The 27440-nt window shown below is 39.7% G+C and overlaps 1 protein-coding gene across 3 annotated transcripts in view; it reads left to right on the top strand.

The window, feature by feature from the left end:
• Window positions 1–26241, top strand: part of LOC134799101 (serine/threonine-protein phosphatase 2A 56 kDa regulatory subunit gamma isoform-like) — an 85204-nt gene extending 58963 nt beyond the window's left edge. For all 3 annotated transcript variants that reach the window (XM_063771495.1, XM_063771494.1, XM_063771493.1), the window contains 10 exons: window positions 1451–1650; window positions 2412–2615; window positions 6206–6336; window positions 11580–11697; window positions 12493–12605; window positions 13235–13397; window positions 14030–14259; window positions 14882–15041; window positions 18654–18811; window positions 20080–26241. In XM_063771495.1, coding sequence (XP_063627565.1) covers window positions 1451–1650; window positions 2412–2615; window positions 6206–6336; window positions 11580–11697; window positions 12493–12605; window positions 13235–13397; window positions 14030–14259; window positions 14882–15041; window positions 18654–18806 — 1472 coding nt within the window. In that variant the 3' untranslated portion in view covers window positions 18807–18811; window positions 20080–26241. The remainder of the gene's footprint in view (window positions 1–1450; window positions 1651–2411; window positions 2616–6205; window positions 6337–11579; window positions 11698–12492; window positions 12606–13234; window positions 13398–14029; window positions 14260–14881; window positions 15042–18653; window positions 18812–20079) is intronic.
• Window positions 26242–27440: the final 1199 nt, after the last annotated feature.

Genomic DNA, 27440 nt, shown 5'->3' with positions numbered 1-27440 from the left:
AACAAGCTCTCATTGTTGGGAGTTGTGACTTTCCAGTATATGTTTAATAAACGCTCTTCCACAGTTATCTAAGTACATTTATACAGCTAAATATAAGAATAAAATTCTAGTTAACTTGCCAGAGCTGCGCTCCGAGTCCTATTGTCCGGTTTCCATGGCAGCCCCAGGCTGCTGGAATTTTCCTTTCATCGACCGGACGAGTTGTGTACCGAGCTGTTTATTTTATTATACGTTCTAACTTGGAAAATATAAAAATGTGTCTGACATTTTTGGCGTAGCTTAGATTTTCATCTAAATTAGCAGATATTTTTAAGAGAATGTAAATGTATGCTTAAAGGTTTAAGTAGGTATATATGTACCGGTCTATTTTTGATAGGATCATATTCGTGCTTTAAGTGCTTTATTGTATGATTTATTGTCAACTTTTCAAATTATTTTCGAACCATAATATAATAGTATTGGAAAATGATTTACATTTGTCTCATATAAGTACGTAGATTACATATTGTAAATGTTAAATTAGAATCCAATATGTATTTTCTCTAACGAACAGCTGTGCTATGCGTTACACGGAGTTATATACTTTAATCCCGCGGGTAATAGGGTGAAGATTGAACTCTGGAACCGTACTCACATATTTGTTACGTCACAGTTGATTAGATTCTGTAGGTACTTACTTATGTATATTTATTTTAATGTGTTTCCTTTCTTGACTTGTTCCTGAGATATTATGGGGTGAAGTTTGACTAGAGCCGCTTGAAGTGTCAACATAGATTAAATAAGTCGACACAAGGGTTCTAGATGGTAGTATAGTTATAAATGCAAATATAAATGCACACCAATACTTTTTATTGATTCTTATAAACTAAGATTGATGAGGCCCTAAATGTTTTCCATTTTCTTTAACGTTTGCGAACCTCCTCAATTTTCATTAAAAATTGGGTTACGCCATTACTAACGAGTATAATCACATGCAGGCGGAACAATCTTCGGTATTTCATGATTGTAAAATAACTGAAGGAATCCGGTTTTTACTAGTTTCACTGCGGCAGAACCTAACCTACCGTAATAGAAACGCAATTGCGATTGTGGTTATAACTTATAAAGAAGTTAGCGACCATGCGATTTATTTGCAGATTACATAATATAGCCCGAAGTTTGAATAAATATTTTAGTTTACTCTCGATATGCAACACGATACTCGTATACGATTTATATTTATGTATGTATCTGGAATTCTAATAAACATGATCAATTTCTCACAGCTGTCATAACTTTCAGGTGTGTCTGATGACCGATATCAATAAAAAAATGATATATTTTAAGATTAGGTACTTGAATATGTTCCAATGTTCGGCTTAATATTTGTAATACAATTTGTATATGCCAATTAATGTTCATGCAATTCTCAAAAGCCTTATCGATTTCTCACAAATGTCCTCTCTTACAGATGCGCCAGCCGCCGAACGCGAGCAGCTCTTCGTACAGAAGCTACGACAGTGCTGCTTGCTGTTCGACTTCGCTGATGAACCCCTCTCAGACTTGAAGTGGAAGGAGGTGAAGCGCGCCGCTCTGCTGGAGATGGTGGAGTATGTCACGTCGCAGAGGGGAGTCGTCACTGAGGCGATATACCCCGAGGCGGTCAATATGGTGAGTTACGTGTCCTGGCACAGAGAGCTCGTTCGACGCTAATGAACCCCTCTCAGACTTGAAGTGGAAGGAGGTGAAGCGCGCCGCTCTGCTGGCAATGGTGGAGTATGTCATGTCGCAGAGGGGAGTCGTCACTGAGGCGATATACCCCGAGGCGGTCAATATGGTGAGATGAGTCTTCGTATAGAGACTGAGATAATACTGCTTGTTGACTTGCCATTGTCACTGATGAAGCGACAAAGCGCTTCCTTACATTCCATTCAGACTGGACTACCAAACGGTTACTAACGGATTTTGGATTTCAGACTACCAAACGGTTACTAACGGATTTTGGATTTCACGGGCCTATAAATCCCGGTCTTTTGATAGGTTTGCGTGGGTATATAGATCCAACGCGTATAGGCCCTTTGGAGAGCTTTAATGTCAGGAGCAACATCGGTGTGAGCGGCTCAGGGGTGTCGAGAGGTGTACGGATTATTATTAAGCCCGTCCGTCTGAAATTTTCACAAAACACCGATTTTTTATGGCTGCTTTAAAAACCGATAGTTAAAATTAAATTAAATTAATAACTAAAAGGAACTTAAAGGAAGGTATTTCCGGACCGATACGACCATCAAACCTTCAATAATAGAGGGTAGAAATGGTAATCGCTTACCATCAGGCGATTCGTTTGCTCGTTTGCCTCCTATATCATAAAAAAGGGACCCAATAAAAATATCTGAGATCCGATTGTATGCTAAATCTATTCTTTCACTTCACAGTTTGCCATAAACCTCTTCCGAACACTGCCGCCGTCGTCCAACCCCAACGGCGCAGAGTTCGACCCTGAAGAGGACGAACCCACACTCGAGGCTGCCTGGCCACATCTTCAGCTAGTCTACGAGTTGTTCCTGAGGCTGTTGGAGTCTCCGGACTTTCAACCCAACGTAGCCAAGAAGTACATTGACCAGAAGTTTGTGCTATCGGTAAGACTGGCTTAAGATTCTAGTTTAAGATCTCCTTGCTTGTCGAACCCCCAACAGACAAGTAAGACAAGTCTACGGTCGAGGCAGCCTGGCTACGTCTACAGTTAGTCTATGAGTTCATCTCATGGCTGTTGGAGTCTTCAGACTTTCAGGCCAATGTGGCCAAGAAGTTTGTGCTGTCGGTAAGACTGGCTTAAGGTTTACTTGTGTGTCGTACTTCCCCTCCAAAAAAGCAGTAAGCGTCTCCAAAGAAGACGAGTCAATGCCTACTGTCGAAGATGCCTGATCGCACCATCCTTTAGACAATTATTCATAATGTTGTTTTAATAACCTGACTTCCTGCTGTTATAGACAGTGAGTATATTACTTTATCAAGTCAGTATATGAGGAGGTGGGCTATCATTGCCTTCTACAATCGCAGTTCATGGAAAAACCATCATTTTCGTTACTACACCAACGATGGCTCACCCCATAAACGCTGCCATTTTATAACGAAATCCATTTATTCAATAAAATCAGTCGATCAATTAGTTTTAATCAATAATTATTTTTGACATACGATTAGTGATACAATCAATGACTGACCGTCTCTATTAGTAGACTTTCGTTCATTCAATCCTTTCGACAGTATAAGAGATTGCTGGTCGCTTGCTTTTTCCAATTTCCAGTTCCATTATCACAAATCATATGATAACATCATGACCGATCATTTCGAATAGGACGCTAGTTACGTTAGCAGTATGTCAGTAGTTCGGACATTAATTTCCGATGTAGATTGATACGGGATCAATCGTAACTGAATTTCCTCTAATGGAAATGGTATCACAGTATTTGTGTAGCATCGGTCCTTAAGAGGCCGTGTACGATTTTAGAGCAGAAATGTGAAATTGATGGATTTGGTCGTTGAAATTGTACACCTTTTGTTGCGTAATATCTAAGTAACAAGTATTGGTTTCTATTAGCACGTCTTCTCATCTTGGCTTTTAATAATGAGGTCGCGAGCGTGCGTCACCGGTAGTACATGACGCGAAGGGGCAGTTTTTAAAAATTTATCAAAAAATTATGGTAGGTAGTAAATTATACTAAATGATGTATAAGAACAGTTTCAGGAAACGTTGTCGATTGTTTAAGTATCAAAATTACGTTGAAGTTAAGTCGAGTTTCAAAGAAATTGTCACTTGTTTTGAAGTTATTTCTGGAGAAAATTGATTTCGTCTAACTTTCATTTACACTACTTCAAAGTCATAATATGAAAGATGTAGTCTAATAAAGTACAAGTACAGGATATGTGTAATACAAAATTATCATTTTTAGCAGTCCAAACTTTCCGAAATTTACAAATAAGAGCTGTAAAATCTGTTTTACGGGCGTTTACCTAAACGTCCATCAGAAAAAAAATCATTACTAATTAAATGAGTCTGTTTTAAAAAAAAATATCTGAAAAAGTACAAGATAAGAAGACGTGCTAATAGAAACCAGTACTTGTTATTTCTATTAGGTAGCAACAAGTGTAGAATTTCTTCGTCAAAATCTATCAGTTTTACATTTTTGCGACTAAAATCGTACACGGCCTCTTAACCAAGAACTTAGATGAGAAGTTTTGTAACAGGAAATCGATAACTTCAAAAACTTCAACATTTATTCAGCAAATAGGCCACAAGGGCACTTTTACACGTCAACATTGAATTTACATACAAGCAAAAATAATAACAGACAGACGTTTGAAAACATCTTTTCCCTATCTGGACATATAATATGGTACTCTAGTTAATAATGTAAAACATGGAAGATATTTCGATTAGTTTAAATTTCCCGCAGTCGAAATTGCCCTCCCCCCCTGCTCCTTACTTAATATTCTCAAGACTCGTAACCGCCATGAGTGCCATGGTCACTTAGGCTGTTGTTTTCACCAGACTCAAAACGAAACCTTGCCAAGGAATAAGTTAACCATAAGTGTATTTCATGAATTGGCCTATATGCCAGCCTTCCCCTAATTTCCGGATCAGTTCGCTTCCCGATTCCCGACGGATGTCATTTGATAACATCAAATTATGTTGACTGATTAATGGGCAAAACTTTGTTATATCTATTTCTAGCGACCCGCCCCGGCTTCGCACAGGTTAACAAATTATACACCTAAACCTTCCTCAAGAATCACTTTATTGATATGTAGGTTATAACCGCATGAAAATCCGTTCAGTAGTTTTTGAGTTTATCGCGAACAAACATACAAATAGACAGATGCGGCGGGGCACTTTGTTTTATAAGGTGTAGTGAAGTTAGTTTATCATAAAAATAAGTGCATTCCCGTTGCCAGGGAGGTTTTGGGTTTTGCAACTTATACTAATATGAGACCAACCCCGAAATAGCGAAAAAAAAATTTCGCTATGGGAGGGTAAATTTTTTTTCGCTATTTCAGAGTTAGTCCTATAGTAAAAGTTGCTCAGTATAATCCCAAAACCTCCCTGGCAACGGGAATGCAATTATCTTTTGGCCACCCTGTATAAATAAATGTGTTTTCTAAACTTTACCTTGACAATGGAAATGTCATTGAAGCATTCGATTGGCCTTAACCAAGCACTTAAAGGTGAAAACTTCTGTAAATCGATAGCTTAGACGTGTTCACTAATATTTTAGAGCCCCGTGGCAGACTGCCCTTGACCGTACATGTTCGAACAATTTATACCTTTTCGATGTGTATCGGACAACGTCGCCCAATGGTACTTTGTATTCGTTTATTTTCTCGTACTGCAGCGAAAGTAATTCATTATTTCTCTATGCCGTGACAACCGCACAAAAGGCGCTTTATTGTCTCCTCTTCGCCACACATCATAAATCTGTATTGTATCTTGTTTTACGTTCTATCTTTCGCGCTGTTAACTGACCATCAGTGCTTATGTCTATGCAAAAAGCATTACGATTGTCAGTGCACATACTTACTGAACTCTTAACTCTTCACTGATCATATATAGACCTTGATTGGTTAAGACTCAAGCCCTTTGAGTCCTCTGCTTTAAGACTCTATTCACTTTTTCAAACTCTAGTCATTAAGTCGAAACTTGAGTTCTTATCGAGAGCTGTCTTTTATGAAGACTCGAGTCCTTGATGAAAGATAACTCTCAAATTATGTACAAAAGTTTTCTAAAACGCATTACCTCACGAAATTCGTGGGTAAGGTACACATCATTCAATAACGCCTATTTTCCTTAGTGTTCTTTTAGATAAAACCTACAAAAATGTTAACGAAGTCTGTATACGAAGCTCGAGTTCTTTTAAGTTGCGCTTAAAAAGTCAATAAAGGACTCGACTCGGGACTTAAAAGACTCGGAAGTTTTTTTTGCGCAGAGGCGCTTAAAGGGGCCCAGAAATTACCAGTTCGCCGGACGACATCTGCCTGTCAGTTGTTCGGAACCGTCACCTTTTGCGATTAACTGACAGGCTGATATCGTCCGGCGAACTGGTAATCCGTCGTCCCCTTAAAAACGAGTCAATTTGTTCAAATTTAGACTCCAAAATCGTCCTACCAACTTTAACCTTATCTCGTACCAATAAGGTTCACTTCCGTTACTAAACTACACGTTTTGTTGCAGTTGCTAGACCTGTTCGATTCCGAGGACCCCCGCGAGAGGGACTTCCTTAAGACGACGCTGCACCGGATATATGGAAAGTTTCTAGTGCTGCGCGCCTACATTCGGAAACAGATCAACAACGTCTTTTATAGGTAAGTTTATGCGACATACAATATTTCCAACCCTTAGCCATTTTTTGCGAAGTGAGTTTAATATACAGGACTATGGCAGCAAGTTTTAATATTGAACTAAGTGTTCCGCGCAAAATGGCTGTTTCATACTTGGCTGATAAGATATCGATGTTTTATATGGAAGAGCCAAATGTTTTTCGCAATTTCAGAGTTGGTCCCATAGTAAACGCCGCTCAGTACCTATTACTACCAGCAACTCTGCTAATTGACAGTCTGCACTGAGACAAAAAACTAACAAAAACACACTTAGAATTACAAAAATAAAACTTAATCCGGGGACAAGGAGAGTCAACTAATAGGAACAAATAGACTTTTGCAATTTCCATTTAGTAGGAAATACAACTTCTATATTTGTAATTTGAAGTATGCTAGAGTAATTTCAGAAATTTGGTTTTGTTATTCCGAGAGGTGCTTTAGCAATATCGGAGGTGATGACGTCATGGTTGAAAACAAACCGTTTTGTAATTCTAAGCGTGCTTTAGCAATATCGGAGACGATGACGTCATAGGTTTTACTAAACTGTACTGCGATTCCAAGCTAGCTGTTGTTATTCTAGAGATAATGACGTCACAGGCAAAAACTAAACTGTTTGCAATTCCTCCGCCCCTAGCAAACGGGCGCCGCGAGAGCATGTCGCGCGCGTGGTAGCTACCCGTCTCTATTTCTGTCTGTATGAATAAAAAAGCATTTGGTAGTATATATATCTCTGTACTAAAGAGGCACTATAAAAGCCTGTCGAGATATTCTACCCATTCCTTTCTTATTCATACAGTCAGAAAGAGACTAGTAGTTATTACGCGCGCAACATGCTCTCGCGGCGCACCTGTGCTAGGGAGGTTGGAATTGCAAACAGTTTAGATTTACCTTTGATGTCATTATCACTAGAATAACAACAGCTAGCTCGAAGTTGCAGAACAATATATTCCTGTAGACCCCAACTACACAGTAGGTCGCCGGTTAATATGTCCATAGCCCACAATATATCCTAAATTTATTATTTAACTTAAGTATGTTTTAAACAAAGAAGACACGAGACACGCCCGCGCCCGACATCCGACACAATACTAACTCTAACCAAATGAACGTAGCAAGTAGTAAATTTTACTAAAATCACTAACATTCGTTTCGCTGTGTTGGTATTACAAAACTCGTTTAGTGATTGGTACAACAATGAACATAAACACAACAAGTCTATCTACTAAATACCAGTAAACTTTGTAATGTCGCTATAGTAACAACTGAATTGTTATTTTAAATGGGGTAATGTTATTCCCGCGAACTCGTTTTTTAGATATTACAAAACTATGTAAGTGAGACATTTACTAAAATCATAACTTGAAATCACAGATGCTTTTTTCCAAAAATCACAAACTTTACTAGTAAAAATCGGAGAATTTTAGTAGTAATAAAAATGGATTGTAACAAATACTGAACTTTGTTTAATGCTCCATTTACTAAAGTCTGTTTGCTGAAATTAGATTTAGTATTACTGAGCTGTTTGTAGAAATAAATAAATTTTACAGAAATAGTGAAACTTCCATGATTACTACTAAAACTTCATTTTTTCCCCCAGTACAGAACTGTTTATTAATTCCTGGTGGTGATTTTTCTCTCAGTGTGTGGATTTTATGTAGGTATATTTGCAAAAAATATATGTTTGGTGACATTGCGGTAACCGTGGTCAAAAATCGTGGGTTTTGACCTCGAGGTTTGAACCTCGGGTGTGCAGAATAGAGCAGAAAAAATCGTTCTCGAAAAAAGTTCAAAAAGATGACTAGTAATCGGTCAGGATCATTATTAATATCATACACAATCAAGAGATTAAACGTTTTATCAAGCGGAGTATGTAATGAAAGAAAAATGAAAAAGGGCATGAATAAAAGTAAAAACCGGACAAGTGCGAGTCGGACTTGCCCACCGAGGGTTTCGTACCTTTTAGTATTTGTTGTTATTAGCGGCAAACGGTTCATGAGATACAGCCTGGTGACAGACAGACGGACGGACAGTGGAGTATTAAGTAAAAGGGTCCCGTTTTTTAACCTTTGGGTACGGAACCCTAAAAAGAAGTCGAGTTTTGTTTAGTTTTTAGAAGTTTTCTGAACAAAAATGCACATGCATGATGTGTAACCTGACATGCCGAAGCTAATTGGCCTATTAGCTAAAACCCTTTGTTATACAACGCTGTTTTATCTTTAAAGCGGTTCACCACAGTTGCGGTTTACTGTAATTGCGCTTACAAATGACCCTAGTTAAATAGCTATTATATCACACCAAACACAGAGCTCTATAAATTGCACACCTTCAATTGATTTTACAACCCCTTTGTTGCCCATCCACTCCCGCACCCACCGCTAAACAGCTGCCAGGCGCCCGGATTAATTAATGATGATAGTATGGCATACTAACTAGAGGGATTTCGTTGCTCTATAAATTGCATATCTATTTCCGTGGCTAGCTCTTAGACCATGTGTCAGGGAGGCAACACGTCGAACGTGGTTCGCGGTAAGCCCTATTAGGTTCACGATGACGCGTTGCACACGACAACCGTGACGTTCAAAGGGTTAAGGTGCAGTAGATTCAGAAACCGGAGTTTTAAAAATGTTGTAGCGCTTTATTGGATACAATACGGCTGCCATAAATTTGATTAGCAATCTTGAGGCCTTTCTCGAGGGACTTAATCTATTCGAATCCTGGGTTTTAGACTTTCGCCCGATAGAAAAAAATAACAAACACCCTGGGTATAAAATGCGGCTTAAAAATTTGTAACAAATTTTGCACAAAAGCTAAAAATATGAAAATTGCGTCTAAAAATCTACAATATCATGTTTGAGGTAACTTATCGATTTACTTTTTTTTATTTACCGTCCAAAAAAATTAAAATTAAAATGCGGTCACGCTTAGTGAGAGTAAGATAAGAACACAAACTCACGGGGCCTTAATATGCATTTTCCGACTGACAATAAACGACATCCTTAAGACTCGTCACCATTCGCCCTTCTTCGCTCTTTACAGAAACTAGAAGGAAAACATCTAGCAATTATTCTATAAATAGCGGGAATATCGCAAAAACCGTTCCCATACGACAATGGAATAGTTTCGTCGCCAATGACGTGGTAATTACAGATCTGGTTATTGATCGCATATTTAGCTGCGTATTTCTTAGTGTAGGACTATCCCGAACGTTAATCAAACATCAAATATCAACATTTATTCAGCAAATAGGCCACAAGGGCACTTTTACACGTCATTGAATTTACATACAAGCAAAAATAATAAAATAACAATACATCCACATTTTTATAAAATAAAACGAACAATTCAGACTAATGTATTACAATTAATCTTCCTTGTGTTGTATAACCAGAGATTGGACTGTTGCAATATATAAGGTATAGAAGTCAAAACACGTTAAACTTTTGAATGATTAAGTGACGGCTAATGACACGCAACAGGGTATCTAACAAGTCAAATCAGGGGTCTATCGGGAAGATTGAAATTTGAAATTTTGCTGTCTGCCTCTCTATCTCTATATTCTCCAAATTTTCGAACACCATATTGTTTTTTATAAATACCATTTTTTCGGCTATCGTGCATACAATATTATGTGCAACGTCACATAACTAGATTTTTTTTAAATTAAAGGAAAACATATCGCTGCCCGAATCGGTGAACTTAAAAATTTTCCTTTAATTAAAAAAAATTGTAGCATTGCAGATGTATCTGTATCTGCTTCATAAAAAATTAGGTCACATACTTAACTAGTTCTTAAAATTGTCAGGTATGTTATTACAGAACTCGGCTACGGGTCGCATTGTAATTTCTACCGTTGAATTTTGTCAACCCTTCTTATGTGACTGTGACATAAAACACTATTAGTCTAACATATTTCAGAAGTAGACCCTTCTTCTTAGTAGTCAAATCAAAGAATTTAATCGAGGATAGAGTTAATTAAAAACTACGCAACGCGCCGAGCCCAAATCCTCCAAATTATCTAGTAATTATGTCAAGTCAAAGGTGGTCGCTACACACATGTGGAACGAAATCGCCTCAAGGTGACAGACTAGAGGTATTAAACGATGACGCCATACAGCGTACCTAAATATCTCAGCATATTGTTGTAATAGTTTTTGTACACCCAAGACAAACGAAAATGGATAGGTACACATTATTTGCATTCAATTGATATACATACATACAACACTCTGATTGCAAGAGTATGTGTTTAAAGCGGGATTTACATTACGGAATTAGTGGCGTGAAATTAATATCGTGACATTAGTTTTACCTACCTACAGTTTCACGTGTAATTTAATATTTTCGTAATGCACGCATTAATTTCATGAAAGCAAATCAATTTCGTGTCCTGCGCGATTTTTGGGTGAAATTTGGGTGTCATGCAACTAATTTCGTAGTGTAAATGCGACGTGAAAACTATAGTGTCGCGAAATCCCGCTTAAGTATAGCAATCGCATGTGTATTTGAAGATAAATTCAACTGATTATGTTTAGTTACAACTAACTTGTTCTCTCACTAAAGTACTCGTTCACACTAAGTTTTCAAATGCGTGCATGGTATAGTTATGCTTATCATGGCAGAATTTTATTGATATATCATCACTCTCGAGTCTCTATGTTCTAATACGCTACTTATAATAATAGATTGAAACGCGGTAACTCTGTATGCAACTCATACATAGTCAATTAGTTGCTACATTTTTCTTTTGGGCGTTCTAGGGGCAAAATGCGACATGAGAAAATGTTAGAGGTGACGTGAATTTCATGTCGCTACTTTTGATAGACCAGACTGTTAGATTTGTCAGTTCAGCAATGAACTCGTTATTTATCGTAGTCAGGTCACCGGTCAGCCCCATTGAAGTCTTTCAAGCTCGATGTTACTCGAGGTTTTTTTCTTTCTCGAGACTTCGTGAGACCACGTCGCTTTGTGCCTTCAATAATGTGGGTCCTCGTCGCCACTGTTAGACACGCAGACATGGGCACAAGTGAAACAACCGGTAGCTAGTTATGGACTGGTTTATTGACGGATAGGTATTGTGCTGGGCGCAGCCACGCACACATGTAAGCATACGCTAGACGTATATATAACAGTCATTTGCGTTGTGCGTCAAAATCAAGTCAAATCTGTGAGGTTGGCTGAACTTTCGAATCATTTTATATACCTATGTATACAGTAACGTATTGTTTCAGGTTTATATACGAGACGGAGCACCATAACGGAATAGCCGAATTACTGGAGATCCTCGGCTCCATCATTAACGGCTTCGCGCTGCCGTTGAAGGAGGAACACAAGATGTTCTTGCTCAGGGTGAGTGCTTAGGTCTATGAGGATAGAGTCGAGTTTTCAACAAAGCTAAAACTGTAGGTAATCGCCTTACCTACCACTTCGCCACTTGGATGATTGGCAGTCCTTGTACGTTCTGCTCGCACAGCTAAACTTTGGAATTAACTGTCGCCTGCGGTTTTCCGGACCAATATGACCTCCAAACTTTTAAGAAAAGAGCGTACTCCCTCTCAAAGGACGGCAACGCACTTACAACCCCTCTGGTGTTGCGGGTATCCATGGGCGACGGTAATCGCTTACCATCAGGCGATTCGTCTGCTTGCTTGCCTCCTAATCATAAAAAAAGCTTGGTGTTTCTCAGTATGAATGCGTCTTATTTATATGAGGATAGAGTCGATTTTACTACAAAACTGAAGCTCTACTCGCTCCGGAAGAAAACTTTTTTAGTGTTTATGTTTTTATGCCAAAGATACATTTTAGGCGGTAGTAAGATTAATCCTAATTTTTCCACATCCCAAATTGATCCGACAAACAAGGGGCAAGGGACAAGACAAACAACAAACAAGGGGCAGGGGCCTATACCACGAAAGTTACAATTACAATTTATAAGTGACAAGTTACAAATATGTACATATTTAGTACAACTGGGCATATCACATAATTTACAAATGACAAAATTGTAATGGAAAATTTATACAAATATGTAAATTGACGCGACAAATGTGTGTTTTTTCTGAAAATAAAGTATGTAATTTGTTCTAATACTTCTAATAGTAAATCCCATGGTGACGAAATATTAATAAAATCGTTTGTCCACAGGTGCTGCTGCCTCTACACAAGGCGAAGTCTCTGTCCGTGTACCACCCCCAACTAGCTTACTGCGTAGTACAATTCCTGGAGAAGGACCCCTCCTTAACACAACCCGTAGTTAGGTGAGTTTATATCTATTATATTTAATCAACCTCCTGAGTCTAAATGTACATTACAATGTACATATTCATGCAATCTAATTTGAACTTTTCATGTACCAAATAAAGTAGCATTTCTTTTGTTTCATTGCTTTTTAAAACAAACGAAATTCGTTCCAATTTACATATAGAACAAGGTTCAAATTAAAAATTGAAAAACTTTCTATCGTGGGGCTTCGAGGTTAAAATTGCTTGCGAACGTATGTATTAGTTGTAATGCGTTTGCGAGGGTTTCAAATTAAATAGAAAGTACTTAAGCTGTCACGCTCACAACAACCTAAGATTAGCCTAAGATCATATTATTGGTATGACAATGATAGTTTGATTTTTAGGTTGTTTCGTCCTTTTTTCGCATCGCAAGCAAGTTCAACTTCAAAATTGACCTAAATGTTTCTTCGAGATTTTTGGCTTAAATATCGTGCATTCACTATTTTGTTTGCTATTAGTTCTATGTGTAGCTGTGTCCTATGTGTGTAATCATTTACCTCAGCTCTCCTGCCTATACCTATAAGATTTAGGCGAAAAATTAAACCTCAAATTCACATTATATTTGGTATTCGCAAACGATATTGTATACTGACTATTTATTACAGGGCATTATTAAAATACTGGCCAAAGACGCACTCGCCCAAGGAGGTGATGTTCCTAAACGAGATGGAGGAGATACTCGACGTGATCGAACCAGCCGAGTTCCAGAAAATCATGGACCCGCTCTTCAGGCAGCTCGCTAAGTGCGTCTCCAGCCCACATTTCCAAGTTAGTACTTTTTTTTTTGTTCTGTATGGGTCTTATGTACAGATGTAGTGAACAATCCTTCCTTTGTCATCGTATTGTCTCGGAAACGTTCGTATTTGTCATAGACTAGCCGTATATTTATAACTGTATTAATAGGGGGTATTACTGCAATGTTCTGCCGCCAGAGTGCAGCACTAGCTCCTCTAGTAAACCATAGAGTAACTTATACATACTGTGCCTTAAACTATTTTTGACAAGTTTTCACAGACAATAAAATATGACATTGATGCATCAAGGCGGTTTGTTAACAAGGACCTACCGGGAAACGCAAAAATCGACATTTAGTTATCTGCCTCTTTGTCGCTCGAATATGCAAGAGTGATAGAGAGGTTAGATAACGAAATTTCGAATTTCTTGTTTCGCGGTAGACCCCCAGATTGTGACGGATAGTGGCAGTGGCGCCTCCTACGCAGAGTTTCGCGTAATATTCTCTATTCGAAAGGGGCGGATAGTCTACATATCTCGTGTTCAACGTGCACTCGTGCTGAGCCATCAGATGAATAAAAGGATCAAATTCCCTTGACTCGTAAAACGAGATTGATGTCAGTCCAGCCATTTATGTCAATAGTTTATAACATTCTAATTCATTCCAGGTGGCCGAGCGCGCCCTCTACTACTGGAACAACGAGTACATAATGTCCCTGATCTCGGACAACGCGCACCACATCCTGCCCATCATGTTCCCCTCGCTGTACCGCAACACCAAGAGCCACTGGAACAAGACCATCCACGGGCTGGTCTACAACGCGCTCAAGCTGTTCATGGAGATGAACCAGAAGCTCTTCGACGAGTGCACGCAACAGTACAAGCAGGAGAAGCACAAGTGAGTGTGTCACGTCATAATGTTCCCGTCGCTGTACCGCAACACCAAGAGCCACTGGAACAAGACCATATACGGGCTGGTCTACAACGCGCTCAAGCTGTTCATGGAGATGAACCAGAAGCTCTTCGACGAGTGCACGCAGCAGTACAAGCAGGAGAAGCACAAGTGAGTGTGTCACGTCATAATGTTCCCGTCGCTGTACCGCAACACCAAGAGCCACTGGAACAAGACCATCCACGGGCTGGTCTACAACGCGCTCAAGCTGTTCATGGAGATGAACCAGAAGCTCTTCGACGAGTGCACGCAGCAGTACAAGCAGGAGAAGCACAAGTGAGTGGAGATGATGAGATCACAACAAAAAAAAGTGTATTCAATACTTTCCTAGACGCAATGACCAAGTTAAAGTTAGTTCCATGCCTTTATGGTATGCAACCGTCTTTCACCGTTAACATTTTTGTATGTGAAGTTTCATAGCTCAGGTCTGTGTGACAATGATCAGTCCGTCAATTGTGGCTGGTGCAACTGGGCCTAAGTCGTCAGTTCCCCTGTTGTCAGCGGTCAAGCGGTAACCCTTGTGGTGTGATAAATAGTCTGTGCCTTAAACCACGCTTTTTTTTTTCAGAGAGCGAGAGCGCCTCCTGCAGAGGGAAGAGCTGTGGCAGCGGCTCGAAGCCAAGGCGGCCAAGGCGCCGCCGCCCGCGCCGCGCCGCGACGACAACATACAGTTCGCGGACGACACGCCCGACCTCAGCTACACGAGGATCGAGAGAGAGGCGACGCAGGTATGTGTCATATATGACGGAGGCACGGGCGACGGCAGTGGGCATAGTACCTCAATGTATTACACAAATTAGTAATTAGTATTAGTGGTATTTAGTTACAGCTAAATTAGTATGCTACCAGTGCATGAAATAAGCATTCGAACTCGTTAACCATACTAGTGCCTACTAAAATATCTAGTCGTTATTGGGATGTATTTGGATTGCACTCAAATAAAAGGATCGCATTAAATCGTTCAAGTCTTTATTCAAGTCAAGCTAGGCCGGCTCCAACCGTACACCTCTGACCCGAGAAGAATTAGCCCTATTTGGGACCGGCAACAAACTCGGCGGGACACATCTTTTCAAAACAACACTTCTTCTCTTTATTTTACAAAGGTAAGGTTCTAATCACACGTAAGAAATCAAAATAACACTTGGAATATAACACTTAGCTAAATGGTTAAAGAACGTTGGATTCTATAAGCTTTCAGAATAATCCTTCAGGTATAAGCCTTCAGGAACGTGGCGAGTTAGACACGAGGTTGGCTAACGAGTACGTCCGATCTCTAGCGCGGTCCGATCAAGACTGTCCACCAGCGGCGGAGCCTCGCTGCTCCAGTCCTCCCGCCTCAACGTTAAGTTGGTCAACCTGCTTGACCAGTCTACCAACATAACGACAAAAATGCCAACTCATGCCTACCTTCACCCAAGAGAAACCTCTTGACGTTCCAAAGCCTTCTACCTGTCATCTTAGTTCAACAACACGCCAATAAATGGCGTTACTCTCTACTAGACATGTGCGCCGATGGCAAAATCATCGGCGGCGGCGTCCGATGATTTTTTGACCGGCGGCGGCGGCGTGATCGGCGTGAAATCGGCGTGGCATAATTTTTGATACTACATGAGAACGTGGCTGTAGAAACTCTACTTTAAAGCCTTCTGAGTATTTACTAGGCTATCCAAAACACATTATGGGTATTTTATACATTATTGCCGAAAGTGATATCCCATCATGTCACTTGGCAACCATTTTTTACCAACCTAATGGTATGTTTAAATATTAACAAATTTAGCAATTCAGAGGCCGGAATTCTCGTGGCAGTTTGAATTATCATTAGGGATTTCTCATTTATCGACTTTCGATATACCTATATCAATGGTCAATGTAGAATACCTACAACATATCAAAAAAGATTAAAAGTAAAAGCGGTTTAATCGCTAAAGAGCGATCTATTCCAGATAACTTTGAGTTATTGAAAATGCGAAATAGATATGTGCATTAAAAACAATGAAAACTTAATAGTTAATAGTGTCACATATAATTACCTTCTTCAGTTCTGTGTTTTTTTTTCTATTTCAACTATTTCAAGTTCGGTCTTAGTCCGTTAGTTTCTTTTTAAGAGAATTATGTAGTCATCTTTTTACATGTTATCTGCTTAAACTAAGTACTTCTTTTACAGTCAAATATCCATTAACTATTTATAACTTTTAAATATTTTGAGTTCTACATTGTATCGATATATGTGTATCGAAAGTCGATAAAAGAGAACTCCCTATGACAGTTCAAAATCAAGAGAATAGTCTCTTGAGTGTCAATCGTATATTTGTAATCGTATTTTGATGTAGTTTATTGTTTTACATTAATAGTAAGTAATGTAGGTAAAATAAAATGCGTTCTATAAAAAAGCTGGGCGATAAAATATCAAATAATAACCTGTTATCCAGAAACTAGATCTTATTTAAATTAACGCTAAATCGTTATCACAGCTAACACCGCAACGACAAAAATGATGCTAATTTGTTTCGATGGCAAAAAATAAGCGAAAAAGCATAAGGATCTTTAAATTATACCTCTGACACTATCTATTCACTAAGCAACAAGCAATAAGACACGATAGGTATCAAAAATTTCCACGCCGATTATACGCCGGTCATATTTATCGGCGGCGGCGGCGTGGAAAAATCGTCGGCGGCGGCGGCGCGGCGGCGCGGCGCACATGTCTACTCTCTACGTTATGGATTTCGTTACAACTTGTAAACAGCAAACATTGCTAGTAGCCAAACATTGCTAATCAATTGTATACAGGTGTCTAAAACTATGAACTGTAACGCTGCAATACGTCCTTCTGGAGTCACGCCCCGACATATACTACTTTTAATGACTGAATGTAATAACGCTTCTCTATTACTGAATGTAAGTGTTGTTATATTGCCTCCAAAGGGAAGGGTAGAGACTAGAAGCCAAGGCAGTTAAAGCGCTGCATGCCGCCCGCCGCGACGTTAACATATAGTGCCACATACGACATTGGCGACTACATGTCTTGTAACAAAGAGCCTCCAAACTAAGTCTAAAGTTCTAAAGGGAAGCATTATGGAGAATACAACATACAGATCGCGGACGACCTTAGCTATAGTTCGTTTTTTTTAGCATTAAATAAACACTTCTGAACAATAAGTCACAGCAAATAATTATGTAACAATTATAAATCATATACGATTATTTACATTATTTTGCTTTCATTACTACACCTTATAAAACAAAGCGCGTCTGTCTGTTTGTGTGTTTGTTTATTTGTTCGCGATAAACTCAAAAACTACTGATCGCATTTTCATGCGGTTTTCACCTATCGATAGACTGATTCTGGAGGAAGGTTTAAGTGTATAATTTGTTATCCCGTACGAAACCAGGCCGGGTTGCTAGTAAGTAATATAAACGAATTTTTAAAAGGCGTTTTTACAATTTTTTTCAATAAAAAGACACGTCAAGATTGTTTGCCTTTTTTTAATGTTAAAAAAAACGAAGTATACACTAGGATCGAGTGGGAAGCCACCTTGGTATTTACGAATGGAAAAACGTAGGTTTAAAGCTCGGATTCGGGTGGTGGCTGCTTGTTAAGGCGAGGTAGGAATCAATACTATTTTTGTAATCCGCGAAACACAAAAAACGCTCTCTTTTCGCCCACGCTATAGATTGCGAGCTTAATTAGCGCAGCTCCTGAAAGACTCTTTATAGAAATAGAAATACATAGTTTATTTGGTATGAAATTTATACGAAATTTGCCCCCGAGTGAAACACAAAATTTTTCACCACACCAACCCGAAGAAAATATTAACTGTAAGGTATCAAACAAAATCAAACCAAAATAATTCCAAATGAATGGTATTCAATATTTATTATCCTCTCCCCTTCTCTTCTTCCCGGCCGATTTCGGCCACAGCGACTGCATTATATTATGCCTAGGAGCGGGAACTGAGCTGGTTCTACCAGCAAACATAAGAAAACAACTCAAAATTTGCATTAGATTACTTTGCCTCACATGTGAATAAAATGCAACTTTGCTATCAGTTTTTGAACAATCAAGAGAGCCTTTACCAGTTGGTGTGGTGAAAAAACTTATGCCTATACCTAATCTTATTCTAATACATAACACCAAAATGGCACTCAGCACATGCCGATGACTAAGATCCTAAAACATGGCACTTTAAATGTAGGTACAATCTAAAAGGGAAGCGCAAAAATACGGGCGCGTAACGACCGCATTAGGGCAATCTGGGCTCTTCTTAATGCAATATGCAATAATGCATACTTAAATTTTAATATTCTGCCTTCAAATATTAACTTTCCTTTCACAGGCTCGCAAGCAAGGTCTAACCTCAGCCAAGCCAGCGCCCCTGCTACGCAAGAAGTCGGAACTGCCCGCCGACTCCAGCACCGTGGCCGCGCTCATCCAGCACCAGCGCGCCGACCAGTACCTGAGCACGCCGCCCGACCCCGACCAGTGCTAGCGGACGTGAGTGCCTCTACTAACCTCAGTCAAGCCAGCTCGGCTAGACTCGAGAAGTCGGAACTGCTCGCCGACTCCAGCACATCCAGCACAGCCGACCAGTACCTGAGTCCACCGCCCAACCCCGACTAGTGCTAGCGGACGTGAGTGCCTCTACTAACCTTAGCCAAGCCAGCTCCGCTAAACTCGAGAAGTAGGAACTGCTCGCCGACTCCAGGCCATCCAGCACAGCCGACCAGTACCTGAGTCCACCGCCCAACCCCGACCAATGCTAGCGGACGTGAGTGCCTCTCTACTAACCTCAGCCAAGCCAGCTCGGCTAGACTCGAGAAGTCGGAACTGCTCGCCGACTCCAGCACATCCAGCACAGCTGACCTGACCAGTACCTGAGTCCACCGCCCGACCCCGGCTAGTGCTAATGGACGTGAGTGTTTCACTAACCTCGACCCAACCTCCACTCCGCAAGGAGCTGACGCCAACTCCAGCCCATCCAGCACAGCCAACCAGTCCGCCGCCTGATCCCGACCAGTGCTAGCGGACGTGAATCCAGCCTCTTTCAGTACAAACCACTTTGTAAAAGTTGCTGAAGAGGATGTCACAGCCCGGATGTATACTATCACACTGGACACCGTCATTCGGCCATGTTTAACCTCGAACTAACAGATATTTGTGCTTATTGCTCACTGGAATTTGAACCCAAGACCATCGGCTTCGGTGGGTCATTACTGACTTGGCCAGACAGGTCCTCAATTTCATTACTAAGTAAAGTACCCATGCCACTTGTGGTATGGCAATAGGGTAGCATAGCGCGCAAAACACTATGAGCGAACGACCCGAGATGTTATTGTCGTTGTTGCTGTCCTAAGGCACCTCAGAGGTGCAGAGGGCCTTAAGCCCCTGAGAGGGCCCCTAAGCATACGCTAATCCTGAAATGCATTACAAGATTATAAGGAGCCCACTTCAGGTATTACATGTGTTAGAGTTAGACCAAGAAAAGTCTGCAGCGATTTTGATAGCCCATGCAGTGCAAGTGTTATTTATACGTCATAGTTTAATAGAAGTTTGACGTTTAAAATAACACTGGCACTGCGTGGGCTATCAAAATCGCTGCAGACTTTTCTAGGTCTAACTCTACAACCCTTTGAACAACTCCACACCTCATATTTCAATTTTAACTTTAAACACTGTATTTTGGCGACAAAATAGCAATTTCTCCCAAAATCTATCCTATGCTCCAACTGAATATAATATTTATTCAGATATTTCTTCCACAGATTAACAACTATTAAACGGGCACCAACGCTCCCCAGCCCATCTTCTATAAAGTGATCCCGTGACCGTGATCACCATGGTGGCGGACAGTGATCAATGATCATCGGAACAGTGGTCTATGATCGTAACAGTGATCAATGGTCGTCGGAACAGTGACAGCGGCAGGACGCTCTAGTGACTACGCCTTGTGGTATATATTGAAACCGATCGGCGGTACTGGGAAACTACTCTCCTCGCTTCGCTCGTCGTCGCATCTCGGCGAAATGAAATGCTGGTAACTGGATTGTTCTGTAACAAAATATCCATGTAGAAAAATAGACACGCAGCGAAATGTGTATAACCCTGTAAGTACACGACATAATCAAATCGAGTTTTGAGTTTTAGATCTAATCAAGTACCTACAGTAATACAAAAGTCACTCTAGTGTTACACAAGGGCCCTAAGTAAGAAGATTCGGTAATTATTCGACCAATTTCGTCCACTGACACTATATTACCGAATTTGTACGGAAAACTGTAATTTTGATAAAAGTGTAGGTACCCGAGGGTTTAGCGCGGAAATCGAAATTTCTTTATCTGCCTCACTATCACTCGAATATGCAAGAGTGATAGAGAGTCAACGAAATTTCGATTTTCGCGGTGTGGGGACGGGTGGACGAAATTTATATCGCCGAATGTTTGATGAAACATAAAGTCAAAATATAGAATATGAACAATATCGACAAATTTCCTATAAAGGTGTTTCAATACTATCCGTTAAACACCTCTAGAAGTGACAGAAACTCCGCCGAGTTAAATAGTTAGTACGCATACTTATATAAAAATGTAGTTCTGTTGATGTTTTTATGTGATTTGTAGGCTTAGCACAGGGGCGCCGCGACAGTATCCCGCCCGCGAGATAGACTACCCGTCCTTCTCTAACTAATACAGTTAGAAAAAAGACGGGTAATCTTGCTCGCGCGCGTGATACTGTCGCGGAGCTCCTGTGCTAAGTCAACTATGGTTCGACAGTTGAACGTTTAACATTAATATGTCACTATCGTAAATATTGTCATGTTTTTACCTTATACTTGCCAGAGCAAATTGTATTTTGTTTTCATACACATAGGACTCTTAATAGTGTGAAAAGTAGTCAAAAACGTTCAGCTCTCGGTCCATTAGTACCTAAATATGTGATCTAAATGTTGCGAGAATGACGTGTTTATTTCAATATGAATCACAAAGCGCCAGCAAGCTTGTATTACTTAAATTATTTTTGTATTAAAATATATAATTATATATAAATCACCATTCCATTTGCGAAACCAACTGACACTGCGGTAAAGTGAAAAAGAGATAAAAACATTCTAATGCATTTGAAGCGTATGTTGATAATCTATTTTTAACCTTTTCGACGCCAACGGCTGTTATATCCGAACCGCAGGTTCAACGCCAAAGACGGAATAATCCGTCACAGACCACCGAGCAACTTAGACCTACGTCATAATGCATAAAGTTCAATTTCAGTTTTGACACTTCGGTGACGTGGCGTCCGAGTGACAGCTTTGTGTTTGACACGGCGTCCAACCCTACACTATTATAGTACGATCATTGTATGACTAACTAAATAAAAAAAGATTTTCTCGTAGTGTACCGTAAAAAATAGATTACCATATTGTTGTGAGTTATGACAACGCTAATGTTTTACCCAAATACGGCATATCCAAAAGTTGAGCTTCTATGTGGCTGAGAAAATATCTAACTATGTCCATTTGTACTGTAGGCTTAGCAGGAGTATACCGCGACAGTATCTCTCACGCGAGATAGACTACGCGTCTGTTCCTAACTGTGTTAATCAGAAAGAGTCGGGTAGTTTATCTCGCGCGAAAGATAGTTATTGTCGCGGCGTACTTGTATTAAGTCTATTGATTACAAGCGAGAACTGAAGGCTCAGGCAATATCAAATTCATTGAATGTTATTCTTATTTTTAAAACTCAGATTGACATATTGTTTCACTTTTCGTGTGTGGACTAGAATCGTGAGCTCGAACCTCGGTCGAGGCGTATAGAGCAGAAAAAAAAGAAAAGAAATGCAATATGATGACTGAAAAATTCAGTCAGGACAGGATCCTAATCAAACACACGAAAGGTTAACCCTTTGACCGCTAAAGCAGGCCACAGACGTATACTCTGTCGATTTGTAGGTGGCCCCGAACCCCGATTATTCTAATTGGCACCTGAGCACGGGTTACTCCAACGCTCAAAAAACCAGTGTAGGTGCGCTCTCCGATAACGCGCCTTTGTTACGCCATCTATATGACACATTTTAGACTGGTAGAGGCACGTGCGGTTTTAATTAACAATAGACAAAGGATTAGCGGCTCGGGGCCAGTTACAAATCGACAGACTATACCTACACGTTTACAGTTTAATATTAACCTTCGTTTATTCCATTATGATTTACGATGGTGCGATATATAACAGGCGTAGCAGTCAAAGGGTTAAGCGATCCAAACTAATACGAATGCTATAACTAAAACCGCACAGACTTTTGGCCGACTCGCTTCATTCATCTAGCTGTTATAATCATGTTTATACGAAGCCATTGTAATGTAGTTCTATTTATTATTTACGAACCAAATATGCATTGACTTATTTTTAACTTTGTAACAAGTTACTCGTAAGGTCGTTACGGGTAAATGTGGCTGGTCTTCACATTGGGGCATGTTTACACATTGATTAGTGTGTATTACGAGTTCATATATTGGCTAGGCTACTTTGCTACTTTCGCTCAGTGGCAAATGTAAGAACTCGCAATAAACACTTATCTTATACTTTTAAACGAGCAATATGTTTTCCGAGCAAAGCTCGGTCTCTACTCCCAGATATTGAATGTGTAAACAGACCCAATGGCCAGCCACACTTAACCGTATACCACACTTACCCGTATTGACCTTATGCGTTTGTGCTATTTATTATAATACATCTATATTGTGCCCCTCTCAAAGGAATACAGTAAAAAGTAAAACAGGAAATTCATTTTCTCATACAATAGGTCCCTATTGTGTAAAAAAATAAAAGTCTTGTTATTCTGTTATTGCATTTATTTGCATATATGAGTAAAGAGTTGGATCAAAAGAATGATCATTGTCAGATTTCCTTGGATATTTGGTGAGAAAAACTGTGTCATATCTGACGATAACTTTTCCATGGTTTTTGGTTTTATAATAAGATTGATCAACTCCTGAACTTTAACAAATTCCTTGGAAACGTAAAACTTTAAATGACGAGTCGCACGAACCCAGCGCCAAAAAGCCGCTCGCATACAAATTTTAAACGACATAGGTACCTAAATTACATGAATTTGGCATGAACATTTACGTTAATATGTCTGGTACTTGTATTTCTAGCAACGAACGCTGGTACCAGAGATAGATATATGTTACTTAAATGTTAATGTCAAATTTCATGTAATTTTAAAATGAGAACATTACTTGCGGCCAGCGGCGGCTGGTGACTACATATTATGGGTGTTCACTCACAGTAAGTTTTTAAACACCTCACAATAAACAAATTATGTGCACTCACTGTTCATACTCTTGTTTAATTATTTAGAATGAATAAAAGCCAAAATTGCATTCCCGCGCGTACTTTAAAATAGACTAAGGTCTGTTTACAAGCAAATGACAACATGGCGCGCGGACTGCGCGCGCATTCAAACGAGCTAGGAGCGCGCTCCAATTTTACCTGTTTCTTCATAGAAAACCTTCTGTTTCACGTGCGGGGCTGTGGCGAAACTTCTCTTTCGCTCTTATTGAATTTCCTATTGATTGAATGTACTAAATCTTTTTCCATAGGAGCGCAATCCAAAGCGCTCCGGTTCGCGCGTTACCTATAATTCCTATGAAATTATAGGAGTAGGCCGAGTAGTATAGGCTGTCTATAAACTTATAATGAATAAAGGTAATTATTTAATTGGTATTAACTTTTTTACGATCGATCTTAAATAGTAATATATTAATTATGTACTATAATTTCATCATGATTATTTATGGGAGTGCACCGCACAAGCGCTCTACAGGGCGAGCCGCGTCTGCTTGCGGCGTCTAGGTTCCTGTGGCTCTTAATTGGATAGGACCATATTATGTTCACATGGCTTATATTGATCAATTTATATATTTGTTGAAGGCTCAAACAGTAGCTTGTTACTTAAAGGAAATCACGAGGGACTAGCCATAGTTTATGCCTTAACTAATAGATATAACGTAATAGACTAATCTGGTTGACTACACGGCACTCATGTTTAAGAATTTTGTTTTAATAATTTACTTCAATCGTCGGGTTAAAACGCAAACACTCGTATAGTTTTCGTTCTTAATTTAACTAAGTGTGCTATTTTAGTAAATATATACAGCACTGGTTGCTTGCTACTCTAACTTATAGCTGCGTCTCTTTTGCCCGACGGTTGAGGAAAATGTAGACCCTATCATTAGTTGCGTGCTTGGCGTGCCAAAGGTGACACGTAAGTGTTTCGATTCACTGTTAGACGACAAAATGATTTAAGGTCAATAGGGATAAGTGTGTCTGCGGGATAAGTGTGGCTGGCTTTCACATTGGGGCCTGTTTACACATTGGGACCTGTTTACACATTGGGGCCTGTTTACACATTGATTAGTGTTTATTGCGAGTTCATACATTTGCTACTTGCGATTACACATGTATTAGCATGTATGTACTCTCATTTCGCAATAAACGCTAATCAATGTGTAGACAGGCCCTTATGTGAATGCCAGTTCTAGACTTGCCTCATAGATACATTTACCCGTTATTGATCTAACTACTTTAAAAGTCTATTTGGAGTGATTTGAGTATAAAAATGTGTTTTCAACTTTATCAAAATTATGACCACCTTATAAAAATATTGTCTATATATTTTTGAGATGTTGATTGAGACATTTTTATACTTATCTATAGATAATATGCATCATAAAAATCATGATAAAATTAAAAATATAACATTAACAAGACAATTTTGTATAAATGAAAGTGTGTAGGTAGTATATGAATGTAAAGATTGAATGGGCACCTTTTTACATTATTTATTTTATATATTTTAATCCAACGTGAATGTCTTTTTAAATTAACCCAATATAATTATACAACTTACGGTTATGGATAGGTATCTAAATGCATTCGTTTTTATTTATTGCCTTATGTATGACAGTAATGTTTATTTTTATGTACATGTTTAGGATACAAGTTTATGAATGAAGCAAGTGACTTTTGGGGAAAACTTATATTTTTTGTTTATTCTCCATTTAACTAAGATAAAACCAAATATGCTAATAAGTTTCCATAAAGACCCGCATATATATGAATGTTATAGTTCAATATAACTCGCATCGCAAGTACAAATGGTTATAGGCGTAGATTTTTTACATGTGTAGTACAGTAGGTGCCTAAAATTTGATAATTATATTTAGATAGATTTAACAAATTTTGGGACGCGCATCAACACATTGCTGGCCCAATATTACAGGGTTCTATGTTTCACTTTTATCGAACTGACGTTTGAACATTGTCATACGAGTAGTGACATTGTCGAATTTCAACGAACATATCTTGAAAATGTAACATAGAACCCTGTAATATTGGGCCAGCGACATAACACTGCGAAATATCAAGGCAAGCAATTTGCCACGGTGCACAATATTTTTGAACAATGCCCAGGGGGCCGATTTTTGAATTCCGATCGCTCGATTTCGTAGAATTTAAATGCCTAGTAGTGGAGTTATTATTGAACGAAATACATGAAATCGAGCGGTCGAAATTCAAAAATCGGGCCCCTGAACTGGTGCAAAATGCGAAAACATACTAAGTATAAGTAAAATACAGCGGAATGATAAGGACATTTTTATTGAGAAATGAACTCTAGCCATCTTGATGCTGTAAAATATGAAAGTGTGATGGCTAGATAGCATTGTACAGTAAACTGCCATCTAGGTCTAAATTTGTAACAAAATGCTGCCCTTAGTACAGCTAGCATTCCTAACAAAATCAACTGTTTTATGGTGCTTTCATGTATAATTCACATGACCATAGGTTAAATGATGGCCTAAACAACTGTGCCAGAAATAGTTTATTATCATATTGGCTAAGGGCACAAATACTACATATCCATGCAAACAGAGTGCGTCGCTTTACCCTCCTAAGGCTCACAGACCTAGCTACAGATGTATAGTGCATAATTGTTTTCCATCGTATTTTCTCGGATTTGTTCGTATTTGCCATGCTACTTCAGTCAACATCAGTACTTTTTGTACCGAGATTGACTGAAATAGCAAGACACGTTTGTATGTACCCACGTTTCCGTGAAAATACGATGGAAAATAATTATCCACTACATTCTGTAGCTGTAGTGTCTATTCAGTGCGATGAAATTTATTATTATTCTCTTTATTCAATTAGGGTCTTAGGTTAGGGTTTTACAATGTGAGTATAAAAGTAAAATATAAAAACTCTTACAAAACATAACAAAAATATATAAACACATTATAAAAAACCTAACCTAGGGTGCCGCCGGCAGCGGGGCAGGGTCCAAGCTGCCGGTGGTCAGGGCCGCAGAGTGAGGAATCGACGTACTATACGCGCCGTGTCCAAAATTACCGCCTTCTGCATCTGACCCTTGATCCAACCACCCAGCGAGAGTCTCTCTAGGTGTTGGTCGAGACTCTTCGCTATGAGACCGTTCGCTGACACGACTATAGGAACAATGATCGTCGAGTCAACATCCCACATAGCGGTTATCTCGTGGGCTAAGTCTAGGTACTTGCTGGACTTGTCCTTCTCGGCCTTCACGAGATTCTCATCATGGGGGATGGTGACGTCGACGAGCACGGTCCGGCGCTGCGATCGATCTATCAGCACGATGTCAGGCTTATTGGCTACAATAGTCCTGTCAGTGATGATAGATCGATCCCAATAGAGCGTGGCACGACCATTTTCGAGAACTGGCGCAGGTGAGTACTTGTAGTACGGCACTTCGCGGTCCACAAGGCCGTATAAGAGGGCAAGTTGCTGGTGAATAATTCTGGCTACGAGGTTATGTCTGTGCAAGTACTCGCCGTTAGCAAGATGAGAACAACCGGAGATAATATGCCTGAGTGACTCTCCGGGACGGCGGCATGCCCGACAAATGTCGACCGTACCGTCCTTCAGGATATATTTCCGATAGTTGTTCGTCATCATCACTTCGTCCGCAATTGCACAGGCAAAACCCTCGGTTTCTCCGAAGAGGTCCCCGAATCGTAACCAGTTCACCGACGCGAGCAGGTCCACATCGGGTCCCGTGAGGGCCTTGTAGAACCGCCCGTGTAGCACCTTAC

Source organism: Cydia splendana, chromosome 18 (genome assembly GCF_910591565.1).
Source record: "Cydia splendana chromosome 18, ilCydSple1.2, whole genome shotgun sequence".
NCBI classification, from domain to species: Eukaryota; Metazoa; Arthropoda; class Insecta; order Lepidoptera; family Tortricidae; genus Cydia; species Cydia splendana.
This window is presented reverse-complemented; position numbering and strand designations above follow the sequence as displayed.